A 15424-nucleotide genomic window follows, 5' to 3' on the forward strand; every position below is an offset into this window, starting at 1 on the left:
CACGCTTTTAATCCCCCGTTACAGTATTCCAAGTATTGGTACTGCCTGACTGTTAGCCTTACCCGATACACCTTAATAATTCTTACATTGCTTATTGCACGGAATAAATCACTTGAATACTAATGGATGTTATTTTTTTCTTTTATTCTGGGAGGTCTAAAAAAATTTCATGAAACCTCCAAAATCAGCCTTTGTGACACATATCACTCCTTATCCATACATTTGGTGTTGTTTTAAGTCTGAAATATGCAAATGTGGAAAAAAGTTTAAATGTCATTCTTATGACTAACTGAATGAACACGATTTTCAAACATTTTGCTTATAGGTTGCAAGATCCTGTGGCCCAGAGACGTTCGAGTCATATCTTATAATTCGCCGGCAACATTCATTTCAGTGAAATCGGAGGCGTTTTAACATTCCCCATGCCTCTTTTTTTAAACCGAACTGGTATAAATTATTAACATATTTCATTAGACTCGGATTGACGAACGAACTCAAGTTGTGAAGTGGAAAATTTGTCGACAATTTTAAAAATAATCTCCCTCCTTCCCAAGGACAGACACCTCAAATTCACTGATCGAGGATGTTTTAAATGAAAATGTGAACAAGTTGAGAAAGTAATTATCATATCAAATTAAGTACATCACATTTGCAAGCAAGGGTGCAATTGGCAGTGAACTAGTAATTTTAATTAATCCAATAAACAGCTCTCTCAGTCACTTCTGCCTGTGTCTATTAACAAGCTTCTCATAGTGCCAGTAACGTGAGGTAAAGTATGTATCGGTGGAATTAGATTTTAAATATTAATATCAATGACGCTGTAAACAAAAAGGGACTGACTCATCAAACGAGAAATGACAAAAGTCGGATGTTACCTATCAATCAACACCAGTGTTTACTGATAAACGTGACGTGGTGTGCATTTCAGTAGCACACTTTCGAGTTGATTTCACCGACATTTTTGCAGTAACCGTATCCGTATTCCTGTCCTTACAATTGAATATTTGTTTACTCACTTATTATTCTCATGACGTAGGATACACTAACCCATTGGTTGCTGTTTAAAGCCGCACGCAGAAATATTCCAGCTTTATGACGACGGACAGTAAATAATCGAGTCTAGACCAGACAATCCAGTGACTGACATCATGAACATCGATCCACGCAAGGGGCCCCGATCTTAGAACTAAGATTGTCGTAAGTATGTTAAAGTATGCGGGTGACGAACTTCTTTGCGCTAAGATCGCTTTGTGGAACAAGTGACTGATATTATGAGCAACATCTCTTGTCGTCCGGGTACGATGACACACTATCAAGAAAGTCACTGAGGCTGACTACCCGATCCATTCGCTCATAGATTGCTGGAGCTGTCATTCACCCCGTGAAGATCCGGGGTAGAAGTGGTCTTCAGCAATCCATGCTTGCCGTAAGAGGCGACTAACGGGATCGGGTGGTCAGGCTCGTTGACTTGGTTAATGCATGTCATCGTATCCCGATTGCTTGAATCGATGCTTATGATGTCAATCATTGGATTGTATGGTCCAGACTCAAATATTTACAGACCGCCGTCGTATAACTCAGATGTTGCAGAGTGCGTGTTAAAAACAAACTGTCCTTGTTTAATATATAGCGTTGTTGCAATTATTTTTATTGCAAGATGAAGCTATTCATCGTGTACAGTTCAGACGGAAGAATGTTCGTCTTGCAGGAATATGTACATTGTAACCTCGATAACCCAGACTCCGTTGTCTGTCCAGATTATCAGGTGTCACGGAATTCAAATTTCTTAAAACGTAAATCATTATGATGACGTCACGCTATTGTTGCAATTTTTTCTGAGACAGCATCACACTGGCAGCGTACATGCTGACAAAACTATAAGTAATTATGCAAAATTATAAAGAAAACATATATCAACAATAACATGGTTTACGTCAGAGAAATCACTCGAATCTGTTGAATACGGAAGTTGTATCAACCGATTGTCATGTTTTTTTCTAATTTCATCAACCAAATCTATATATTATAACGAAAACCACATACTAACATATCAAATATAATATCCCGCCGTCATTCAAACCAGATCAAGCCCACGAATAAGCCGTACTCCCCCAACCCTTCTAATACGGTGAGTTTATTTGTCGGATTAACATTATGGACAGTTCTCGCGGGAGAAAATCGGTCCCTCGGTACCGCTTGTTAGGGGGTACTTTATTACCTAATCACCGTTAATGAAATATATTCCAAATCACAGCAATGTTTTTTGTCGCAATCTTGTTACAAATGTGTGCCTTGTTCTTTTCATGCCCCTTGGAGAAATCATTCTGCTTAGAAAGGAAATTTTCAAAATCATTGAAATGTAATTTCGTCTAGCTTTTGTCCCTTTTTCCTTAAGTTTGGGGATATTTAGCAAAATTAGGGACTGTTAAATTAGTGCTTTGTAAGAGTAGAAGAAATTGTCTTTTTACCAATAATGATGAGATCGCAAAAACACGGAAATAATCCCTTAAAATATACTTGAATACATAAGTACTACAACACTGTTACGCGTCCTTTACTAAAAGCTCGCATCAATTGTGATGTTATTACCAACGTGTATCGACCTATTTTATTAAAAGTAGCTCCGAGAAACTTCAACTATATAAATAAGTATATGTTGTCTCAAATAAAACAGTTGTATATATAAACAACTATTAATAATATCCTTGAGTAAAATTAAAAGAGACTCGCCGCACAAGATATTAAATTATACCAATAAAGTCTTGAATGCCGGATCCGCATCTATCGATTTGTAATTGGATTATATTGAGATTAACGGAGCCATAAATATTGCATTTTAATATAGCAACATCGTGCATACTTATAAAAACTAGGGTTTGCATATCTTCTCCATTCCGTTATTTTTGTGTTGGTTTCATATTGTGTCAAGTTCATATTTGAGAGATAAACTATCACCGTTGACAACGACACCATGGACGCGACATATACAATGAAATGGACAAGGTGATGAGGGAAAGAAATTATTCTCAGCAGCTGAATATCATTTAAGGATGGTAAAGGTCTTTCTCAGACACGATACATGTATACACAAATAGAAAACTCCAAGGCGTTGAGTGGCTTTGACGACGCAGGAACATTAAACTTGATGTAGACGTGCAATTCACACTTACGTTCCTAACACGTTGAAACTGTCACTGATACTATCGGGTGTTATATACAAGCTGCAATTGCAATATAGGCGTCGTGACGCAGATATGATCAATCCAGGTGCGCAGAACACCTGTTCAAAACTTTAACACTTTGTGAAGCCTTGGTGTGATAAATGTTGTAAGCAAATGTAACCGAAGACGAACCCGTGAACTGTTGTGCTAAAACAAAACATGTGAAAAACGTGTAGGCAAATACGTTAAGAGATTTTGAGGCCTTTTACAAGATTTTATACACCCTTTATATAGTTGTCTTGGTTCTTTATCAGAAAAGAATATCAAAGTACCATATGCTGTATGAAATATCTTTTTATACATTCTAATGTTTGAAGAACTTTAGTGGACATTTAACCCTCACCTAGCATAAATGTATTTGCAGAAATTCTGCCATATATTTTTTTACCCTGAAATTAATTTGGTAATTTTCTTTCATTTCGTATCTTTAATTGATTGACACTGCCATTGGCATGGCGTCAGTTTCAAGTTGGTATCGATTTCAATGTTTTAAATTGTACAGGTGGGGTTTTGTGTGGTTGTATCGGAGGTGACGAAGCTTGGCCATTGTTATGGAAATTGATCACAATATGTCAACAATGCAGTTGAGATACATATCAAGCTTAAACAGGGAATGTTATCATCACAACACGATCACATTTCTGTGAAAAAAAAGAGTTTTCGAAAGGTGATAAATATGTAAATATATTCGAGATGTGCGACGATGACTCGTTAACGATAATGCCTGACTGCAGTTTGCTTCAACAAATCCATTAGACACTTCTATCCAGTTTTCCGAAGGCAATTATCTTACAAAACGGTGTGGACGCTTTGCATTTCCTCAAATTTTCACCAGGGTGTGGCGGTTAATGCTTCGTATATCCTGCGACAGTGACCTATGCCCTTGTGATTGACAGCTTCCTGACATAATGAAATCCACACCAGGTGAAAAACAAGCCAGGTGGTCGAAAAGATAGATAGAAATATTGCGTCAACCACTCCCGGCAATATATCGGACGACAGATGCGTTGGAATCGCTCGAGCGAGTCTGTCCATCCGGCACGCGCCAACGACGCACGCGAATATATCACGTGACACCTGCCATTGTAAACTTGTCGTTCCCGACCTTAAGCTCATACATTTTGAGGAACTACAAAAGTCAAATCGAACATTGGAATGGCCGACGAGATATTCCCACCCGCGTGCTCTGCCCAAAGCCGCGGCTTGAGAAATAGTTTTCCCATTCACAATGATCAAATGGATTGGTAGTTGCACGTGCGGCACGTGCTATCCGTGTGTCTGCATTGCGTGAATTCCGTGCTGTAGAGGTTAAAGGGTGTCGGAAAGACGAGAAATAGGGACGATTAATGAATGGTTGAAATAAAAACTTTCTTCATATTCATTGAAACACGCGATCGCCATCTGTGAGTTTCAACGAAATATGTTACATTATTCCATTTTTTAACAGAAACACTTTCCATGAAACCTGATAATTCAAGAGTGTCCACGGTGATAATATCTGACAGTGTTGACACGACTTGCAAAGTGTGATGATTATTGACAATTTGATGTTCATAATGAAAGGTGAAAGATTATATTTATCTGTAACTAACAGATCGATCCGGTGTATCGATAACTATTTATAGATAGGTAGGAGATCGATCTGATTTTCGTACAAACATAATGTTCAGTCTCATATAGACGATGAATAAGTTAGTATTCACTGTAAACCATGTTTGGACACATAACATAGAGTAATTTTCATGAACGACCAAGAACACGAAATCAGAAAATTAATATTCTAAAACGAGCTCTCAAAAAAGCTCTTCAAAGAAATACCACTATTTCAACACCAAAAACGCAACATCCTCAATTTCAAGCCTCTAAAACCTTTCTGCGCAAAACTCTTTTCAAAACATTTATTGTAATATTTCTCTAGGTGGCAATGCCTTTAAATCCAACCCTCCAGGCAAATTCAACAGCGCATCGATTCATTCTCATGTCCAACGCTCATTCGTCTGTATCGTGGCTTTTTCATCGTGGCATTTATACGATTTAGGGCGAAATTAGAAACGATAGACCGACGTAGCCTGTCAAAACCCCTCTCCCTCAAATCCTATTACTTCACTTAGAAGTCATCAAGCGATTTGAGGAAGATTCGAGCAGTTAAAATCCGCTAATATTGTGGGCTAATCGCTGGTCGAAATCCTCTTAAAGGATTCTACGGCTAAACGTCGGTTAAAGACAATAGACAAGCAGTCGCTTCGGCTTTCTCTTCCCCACCAGTTCCGATTTTTGTACGGTTTCTTTACTCTGGTGAGCTTTTAAGGTTTGTTTCCATGGCAACCGTAGTGTTGTTTTTGCTGATCCGTTCTTCATAACAATTCTTTACAGATCCGATTTCGAAAAGTCCTCAAAGCTGTCTCCCGTCTTTCAATATATTCTAAAAATATTGCATTTCCAGCACTGGCGTCTTCTCCTGGAGAGACGGATGTCTAACAGTTCAAGGTGTGCCTTGTGTGGTTATGAAATGGGTATAATGTCTCATGTCACTACGCCAAATTAATACGCCAAAATATAGTACGCAAATAAAAAGAATACATTTAATTTTCTGTCATCGTTAACCAATAAGAATTGGCCTCGTTTAGATAAATATTTGCACATGATAATGTGCCATATTTTCCAATGAACATAGTAAACAGATATCCAGTTGGCTTAAGTTATTATCAGTTAAATGGTGAAAATACTTTCTGAAGCCGATACGTGTGTGAGTGTCATCTTGCAAAAATAGTTCAAAACTTTATCAACTTCTGATCTCTGCCCTCAAAGCAATATATCGTTTATTGTAAACGTAAACAAATACCGAGTAATTGCCAAAATGTTATCAGCTCGACGTCCCAAGTCGTGATAAGGAATAACAATTACACTAAATATGTCATTGCTGTATGTCAAACCATAAAATTTCAAACCCACAAAAGAAGAACGGCATACGAGACACCCATAAATATAATTTACGTAACTGTTCTCGTGAAACTACAAGCACGGAGAGCACGTGGCACGTGCTACACCCTGAGGCGTCGCACGCTTCGTTGGCCACAGCAGGTGTACGGAGGACAGGGGGCTTGTTTCGGAGGGGGAGCGAACATAGGGAAGCGTCTACCTGGCGGTATCTTCAAAAGAAACAATATCCCACATCGTCCAATTGACAACGCGACCGTACACCTGTTATGTTAACTGTAATGCACGACTTGACCTTATCCGATTATGAAATGAAATTACTCCCTGTGGCGAAAGTGATACGACTGCTTTGAAACAAACTGTTAACAAATCCATGTTATTCCTCTGTTGTAAGCGCGCTTCAATGTGTGTGTTTGTGTGTATTTTTTGCAGGTGGTTCGAACCATTGTTTTCATCAGTCTATGTGAAATGTGATTGCAAAGTTTATTAGACCTCCATTTCACAAGTTCCTGCTTACACGAGCTATCATATACCAATTTGTATACCTTATTACTTGAAAGAAAAGTATATGTTTATGGCCAATACGTGATTAAATTTCACAATTCCTTGTTTTTAATTCATATTTTCATTTAAATTTTGCATATTCGGAAACCCGTTGGAAACGAAATCTGTGCAAGTTTCACGTATTTCGAAACACAGATCAAATCTCTCTTTGAACAGAATCCTAACATTTTTCAGAAAAAAACTATCAATACCAGCATCTCGGATGCATGACGTTTGTTTGTTTGTATATTATATGATGCTTAGTTAAGCTTGATTGAGTGACAATGGAAGTATATTAAATATACCAAAGACGGATAGTTCATTTATGTGGATTTTACGCCAAAGAAACATTTAACGGATTTCATTCAAACACATGTTTCAGCACAAAATCATCTCGGTTGGCATAAACATCTAAATTACTTTTACCAGAGTTAGTTTTACATTTCTTTTATCTATATTACACAACAGATTGTGAATAATTATTCATGCTGATGTATTGTGAAAAGTATCCCAATTTGATACAGGTATTTAACTAATAATTGTGTCTCATAGCCAAATGAAAAATTAAGAAGCCGACAAAACAATTATAAATGACTTTGAAGTGAATTTGAAAAAAATATTCATATGTATCGGAAGGAGATATCGACGCCATCATATTGAAGGATAATCCGAAGCGGTTCCTTTGTAAACATAAATTCTCTCTGTATTAGCCATTCTCAAACCACGTCAATCATAGCGATGTTTATTTAGATAAAAGCGCGAGCGTCATTCTATTAATAATCCTAAGACAGAAATTATATCTTTTTCACGGGAAGAATATTTTAAAAAATCACTTGATGAGGTCACGTAAAAGTTAAACGAGAATTGATTAAAACACGTATTCTGTATAAAGTTATTAATGAATATAAAGTTCAAATAACATAGATTGCACATCACTTGTTTTGTGCAGTTATACTTGTATGCATAAGACACATAACGATATATCTTCAAATCAATCATTTGAAAGTCATAAGAATGATTAATTCCTATTTTAATTGTTACTAATGACATGTTATGGGAAAAAAGGATACGGAAATTAAATATCAAAGTTAAGCCTACTCCCTTTGATATACCGTAGACACCCTTCGGGGCTACAGTGAGAATGTATCGTCGTTTAAACGGGGATGTAATATTCTGTTCAATATCACTTTCTTAATAAGGTATCAAATAAAATTACGTTTCTTTGTATCATGGAGTTAATGTTCGTATTAGAATAATTCATCGCGTGCACTCTACGACCACAACAGATGTCGTCACCTCCTCCCAGGAACATATTAAAGGGTGAATGGGCTGTTTCAATGTTTGTTGTTTGTAGAATTACGATTCATTTTTAAACGAAATATATATTCAAAAGAAATGTGTCTATTTATGAAATAGACTACGGTGAAATGAACATGAATTGTTCACCACGGGCCTGTATAGGCATTTCGAAAAGAAACATTTGAAATTAATATACCGTTACATTATGATATGGAAATATGCATGTAGACTTATATTAAAGTAGACACCGTTATCGTACAGTTATAATGGATGTAACTTAGGATCTTGTTGAAATAGTTAAAGATATGAACAATCTCCATGGTTAATTCTCATTCAATATGAACGAATATTTCAGTTCTCAAAGCGACGTAAGACTGATTGACCAAAAAATAAACTTCAACTCTCAAATAATTATCATTGACAGTAGAATAACAAAAATAGTATAATCAGCAACGAGGTTAAACGGGGTCCAAAACAAGTCAACTATATTGACAAGGGTAGATGTCTTAGAACTTACTAAAGTTGCGTCGAGGTTAGGTACTCCGGTGTCGGGTTGTCATCCCAATCCGAACTGTTCTCCCCAGTTTCAAAATACAGACTGATCAAAATGGGACATTCCCCGAATTGAAACAAGCATCCCCGGTGAATATTAGTCTGCTTACGTATACTGAAAGTCCTCCTATTAATTTGGCAGCGACCAAAATAATCAAACAAAATCGAAGTTATCTTCAAATTTATGGAACTAGATTGAGGGGCGATCCTGTTATTTGCGACATGGCCGAGCGTAATATTGAATTTCGGTCCCTAGATCAAATCAGTAAAATAAATGAGGTCGGGGAACACGCAAATCAAATCTTCCTGGCTCATGAACTTTTAATACAAAATATTATTCGACTGTTTGCACTCCAAAGTAATTACATCGAACAATCAACCTAATAGCCCCACGCTAGCACACAGCCAAAAACGAACCGCGCTCTCCAAATCAATTAATTTAGAGCTCGTTCTGTAATGCAAATTTTCATAATAGTGTATAACTGCTTGTGACATGTATGGTCTAAAGACTAAAAGTTTACCTTCTAGAAACTTGTTTCGACTGATCATATCCGCTAACGTCGACGGCGGAGGACTCAGAGAAGGGCTGCAGGAATGAATTCGGGTATGTTGTGGACTAAGATCCGTATGGGCCATTTCTCTGAACACTGAATTCTCCACGATGGTCGACTTTTCGAGGTCGGTAGTCAAGAATTTTGGTATTTGGAAGCTAACTCAATTCTTAATAGCCTATGTCATACTCGCTTCATCCAACCGGTTGGGATATCTTGCTCTCGCGTGTCACGTGACCCAATTAATTAATATTCATGACCCAGCGATCGATCTTGGCCGGCTAACAATAGCCTTGCTTCCCCTAAACACACCTCCTTGCGGAGAAAACATTCAAACGCTAATGTCAGCAGTCCGTCAAAGCTATTTCAATGCAAGGCGAAGCCCCTCCTTGCTTGCAATTCGCGAGCCGCGCACGTGCCCGGCAGACGACAGTACTGGTCGTGTTCTCGAGCACACGACACTACGCGGGTTTCTAGCAGACGACACCACAGAAGTGTCTGTGTACATTGTCAACGAACACTTTTGTCGGAAGTCGTCTAAATTTGATAGCGTGTTTGCTGCACAAATATTTTCAGCGACTATCAAAGAAAGTAAGAGTGATGAGCTACGGTGTATTCGATGCATCAACAGCGATACACCAGCGTACAAATGCCCTTTAATTACCCATGATCGCGAGGCTGTTTGATTGTCAACAATCGTGGACACATCCGCAGAGAGAATGTCTCCAGTTCTAAACCTCGCAGGTACGGGATTTGAGTGTAAACACACCGTACGAGGAAGAACTACTCAAGCGCGACAATACAACTCAAATCGCTATCATTTTATCCGACGCGCTTCGCTGCTACTCTTTTCACAATAACTGTTTGATAAAGTCCTCGCGTGCTTTGGAAGTGTTTGGACAGATTTGGAGCAGCGATCCACGACTATATGAATGCTATGTTCCCAGAACATCGTAGGCTGGCTTTGTTTCCAGGAGTAAATGATATAAACCGTTATGTCACAAACTGGCTTCTTTTATATCGGCAGTGGTCGTAATTTTATGACAGAGACGCCACGGACACAACAAAGAAGTCAAGATTTGTGTCGCCACATCAGACTAGCTCTAAAAGTTCGTTATAGACAAAAACAGTTAATGGGAGCGAATTACTGTGCCATATGTTGTGTGTATGGGAGAATATTACAAGTTTGGGGTATTAAATGTAATGATTTTATCATAAATTTGCATAAGACAAAATGCCTCATTTCATGACGTCGATAAAAGGATCATAGTTAATATTTAATTACACTTCAAATGTTTAGTGATATTGCTGTTATACATTCAACTGCATATTTTAACTGCAGACTGTGAAAACAATTGTAGTTGCGTTTATGTTGTAGGCATCATCATCATCATCGTCGTCGTCGTCATCATCGCGGTCGTCGTCATCATCATCATCATCATCATCATCATAAAACCGCTTCTGTTTGATGAGTTTAATTTAGACGTTTTATTTCAGCGATACTGCCTGGGTTCGTCTGTATATGAAAATCAACGTATAAATATCAAATCCAAATGATTTAGTGGTGCATTTTGCTATCTGGGTTTGTCTTAAACTTGTTTGTTTCCATGTGTAGACCGGTGCTCGTTTACGAAGCAGATCTCATGTACCATCTAAAATATTTTTTAAAAGCAACTATGATGTAAAGATCCTATTAATAATATAATATATTTGTTTTAATAATATGATGTTTTGCGTTATGGGTATAGCGATGATCCTGTTATGGAGTACCGTTGGTACACGAAAATATAATTTTCTAATATTTTTCAGTAAAAGATATCAATCGAGAAAATCGTAGTTCGCGGTAAGCGGAGTGCTGTTTATAAGGATTCTATCAACGCAATAAGGACACATGGCCTTAAGCCATATATCTGATGAAGTTCTACTAGGCGAGATTTGATTACATCTAAAACAGACAATATGTTTTCAACATAAACAACTAAATGCTTGTTGAGGTATTTTGGGCCAAAGGCCTGTATACTGAATACAGCTGTCTGTCTGTCTGTCTGTCTGTCCGTCTGAATCTTTGTGTGTGAGTGGCTATGGATGTTGTATTGGTCAATGGGTGAGTAAGTGAATATTGTTTTACGCCATTGTTAGCAGTATTCCTGCTACATAAAATCGACTTGTACAATTTTGGGACTGGGGAAGACAAAGCAATGATTGATAGCATGAACGACGATGTACGGCGTCGTAAAATGACATGCGCTCAGATACACTGTGAAACTTATACCTACTTACTCAATGACGGTTGTAAGATAAAGCGTCATGTTGACAGCAGTATATTTATGAGGATTATAATGATGACCACCCTGCAAGTATATCAATTCTAAATACGGGATTCAGGGTTAGAGTGAGTGAGTGAGTGAGTTGGTTTAACGCAGTTTTAAACAGTATTCCAGTAATATCGCGGTGTGTCAGCTTAACGTGGGAGGGAAGCCCGAAATGATGCAGGTCTTAGACGTTTACCACTTAAGTGAAACCCACAAGCATGGGTATGGTACTGACAAATCAAGAAACATAATAAATCGGACCAACCGGGTTTCGAACCCAGCGAATTGCAACGCCTGAGACGACTGAGACACCCGCGCGCGCGCACACACACACACACACACACACACGCACGCACGCACGCACGCACGCACGCACGCACACACACACACACACACACAGACACGCGCGTACACGCACGCACGCACGCACGCACGCACGCACGCACAATCACACACACAATCACACACAGCCCCCAGGGTTAGAACCAGTTCCCTATATTACGTTACTAGGCTCAAAAAAGTCGCCGAAACACTACACCCTTAAGGTCCAAAACACAACAATGACACCCGAATGAAATACATAAAAACATCACCGTCTACTAACCATTTTTGTTTGTTCCATTTTCAACCGCCATCAAACACGGGCGTATACATATTTTGCCTGCAGTTTTGCACTAACTACGTTTATCTTAATATCAGGATCTTAAAGTGCAGTAAACTACGTTCATAACGAACACACTTAAAACGAACTGACCGATATAACGAACTTATTTTTCAGTCCCGGCCATTTGTGACATATATGTTTATATATGCTTATAACGAACTATTACGAACTAAATTAGTGGTCCCTTTGAGTTCGTTATAACCGTAGTTTACTGTAATAATCAGCACAGAACGCAGTGTGGATCTATATGAGTATTGGCAAATACTTTATATTCTATTAAAAACCAAATTGCCTGAACATAATCAGAATTTACCGTCAGTCACGCCATTGATAGTGATTTAAGGGGGACATGAACTAACGCTATCAGAGACCAGAAGTCTTTTTCGACCATGCGTGAGTGAACGGGTACACGGGTGAGTCGGTGAGTAGTCAGTAAACTACGTTTATAACGAACACGCTTATAACGAACTGACGGATATAACGAACTTACTTTTTTGTCCCGACTATTTGCTGTAGTTATGCTGTATATATCCTTATAGCGAACTACGGTTATAACGAACTAAAATTAGTGGTCCCGTTGAGTTCGTTATAACCGTAGTTTACTGTTTGAAGCATAAAAAGGTTTCTACACCATCGCTGTTAAATAATGTCCTCTTTGAGACTGGGGAACAAATACTGCAAAATATCAATCCATTTCGTTGTATGTCTTTTTATTAGTCTGCTAAATGTGTGTTTTGTAAAATGATTTTATTATATTTTCTTATCATATAGCTGATGTTTCATGGACATTTAGAATAGGACGCTAACGTTTGACGCAATACCCGAGTGTGTATTGTTTTACGCCGCTTTTAGCAATATTCCAGTAATATCACGACAGGGGACATCAGAAATAGCTTCACACATTGTATCCACGCGGGGAATCGAACCCTGGCCTTCATCGGGACGAACTAACGCTTTAACCACTAGTCTACACAACCGCTCCCACAATACCCAACTGAATTCGAGAACGAGTATTAGCAGACAGTGACCTGGCTGAGTTATCGTACCCTGATGGTGAAGCTGTGCTCATGCTCTGGTTTGCCTGGCCCAGACGTGATTGGATTACAGGCCGCCATAGTGTATGGTGTTTGTTTGTTTGTTTGTTTGTTTGTTTGTTTTTTGTTGTTTAACGCCGCACAGTAATTATTCCAGCTATATGATAGTGGTCTGTAAATAATCGCGTCTGGACCAGACAATCCAGTGATTGACATCATGAACATCGAACCCCGCAATCGGGATACGATGACATTGCAGCAATTAATATAAGGCAGCGAGCCACCCGATCCTGTTAGTCGTCTCTTACCACAAGCATCGTCGCCTTTTACTGCAAGCATGGGTTGCTGAAGACCTATTCTACCCCGGATCTTTACCGGTCATGGTAACATTGTGGGGGCACGGGTGGCCCAGTCGTCTAAGGCGCCGCGATTCGCTGTGCAGAGTTTCGTCCCTTCGGCACGCCAGAAACCTATGATTGTGGGTTCGAATCCCGGTTCGCCCCGATTATGTTTCTAGGTTTGTCAGCACCATACCCGTGCTCGTGGGTTTCACCGAAGTGGTAAACGTCTTAGACCTGCATCACTTCGGGCTTTCCTCCCACATTAAGCTGACACGCCGCGATATAACTGGAATACTGTTAAAAGCGGCGTTAAACCAAACTCACTCACTCACTCATGGTAACATTGTAGAGTGTGGTGTATAACAGCCTTCCCTCTCCGGACTCTATGTTTACGACAAAACAACCCTCACAATATACAACTTCTCCTCCCGTAAACTAACATGTTCACCTAAACTCTACCGCGGGGATTCCGGACTAAAATTGGTCCCCAGCAACCTATGCTTGTCGTAGCGGGGACTAAATGGATAGGGCGATCAAGCAAAGTGACTTGGTTGTTTGCCTGAACCGTTGCTTATAACAATCACTGGTTTGTCTGTCGAGACTCGACTAGCGACAGGTTGCCTTTATATATCTGCACATGGTCACACTGCGGCGTTAAACAACACCCCCCCACACACACACACACACACACACACACACACTACCACCCCCCCCCCCCCCCCCCCCCCCACCCCCACCCCACCCTACCCCATAAAAAACCCCACCCCACCCCATGCTGTATATATCTATCGACATCACAACTGGGAGCCGCTTATTACATGACAAGGGCAAACATTCGCTCGTCACGCCGAACCCCCGTTTTATATACCCCAAAATGGTACAATGTGTGAAGCCCATTTCTGGTGTCCCCCGCCGTGATATTACTGGAATATTGCTAAAAGCGGCGTAAAACCATACTCACTTGCTTTTAGAAAACACGACCGTTTCATTTAGATTTATTGTCTTTGGACGACTTTTGTTATGATTATTAAATTAACACGCAAACATTGTTTACAGTTACGTGCTATGCATGAGAACATACAACCAATAGAATACAATTAAAATCACAACATGTGCAACTGTATTCATATTTCTCACAAAACCCTTAAGTAAAGGGGATGCGCGAAAACAACCTAATTTGCGAACGGCTGCTTCCATGTTTATTCCTGTATTATTTCCAGCTATATTTTGTGGGTTTATTTTATTAATATTGTTTGTTTTGCATAAGTGTATCATTCTTTACTCAATATCTGAAGACGTGTGTGTTGGCTTACACTGACTTGCGTCCGCCCGGAGAGCGGAAGGTCCGAGGTTCGATCCCAAGCCGCGTCATACCAAAAGACGTTAAAAGATGGTACTTGTTGTTACCCAGACTTGCGCTCAGCATTAAGGGGCTAACACAAGGACTGGTCGGCTCGGAGTCAGTATACTGTGTCTCAGTGGGGTATTCATGTTAAACTGCGGCATGGTATCTCAGTGTGCTAGCACTATAAATCGGCATCAGTCCGGACTAGTACAAGCAGCCACACACACACACATACACGTGCATGCACGTCGCTATATAAGTGCAATAATCTTGGACGCGACGTTAAACCCCATTTCACCTCACCTCACCTTACACTACCTGCTGTTAGACTCAACAAGAATGAGAGAGTGAGTATAGTATTACGCCACTGTTGGCGATACTACAGTAACATCATGGCGCAGACACCAGAAATGGGCTTCACACGGGTACTCATAAGGGAATCGAACTGGGGTGATTCTTGAAAAAATACCTATGCGTCAGACCTTTGATGAAAAAGGGATTGCCTGCCATAAAAATTACTTTGTTGCAAGGTGTTTTTCTTAAAACAAAATTCAGGCTCTATAGGTTTAAATTAAAAAAATATCTGGTTACTAGAATACCAAATAAAGGACCACCCCCTTTCTGC

General features: G+C 39.4%; 1 protein-coding gene across 1 annotated transcript in view; it reads right to left on the reverse strand.

Moving 5' to 3' along the window:
• Positions 1-9353, reverse strand: part of LOC124112330 (LIM/homeobox protein Lhx3-like) — a 36783-nt gene extending 27430 nt beyond the window's left edge. Inside the window, exon 1 of the mRNA XM_046472395.2 lies at positions 9074-9353. Within this exon, the coding sequence (XP_046328351.1) occupies positions 9074-9188 (115 nt within the window). The 5' untranslated portion in view covers positions 9189-9353. The remainder of the gene's footprint in view (positions 1-9073) is intronic.
• Between the last annotated feature and the right edge of the window lie 6071 nt (positions 9354-15424).

Source organism: Haliotis rufescens, unplaced genomic scaffold (genome assembly GCF_023055435.1).
Source record: "Haliotis rufescens isolate VD_foot unplaced genomic scaffold, xgHalRufe1.0.p SCAF_8, whole genome shotgun sequence".
NCBI lineage: Eukaryota > Metazoa > Mollusca > Gastropoda > Lepetellida > Haliotidae > Haliotis > Haliotis rufescens.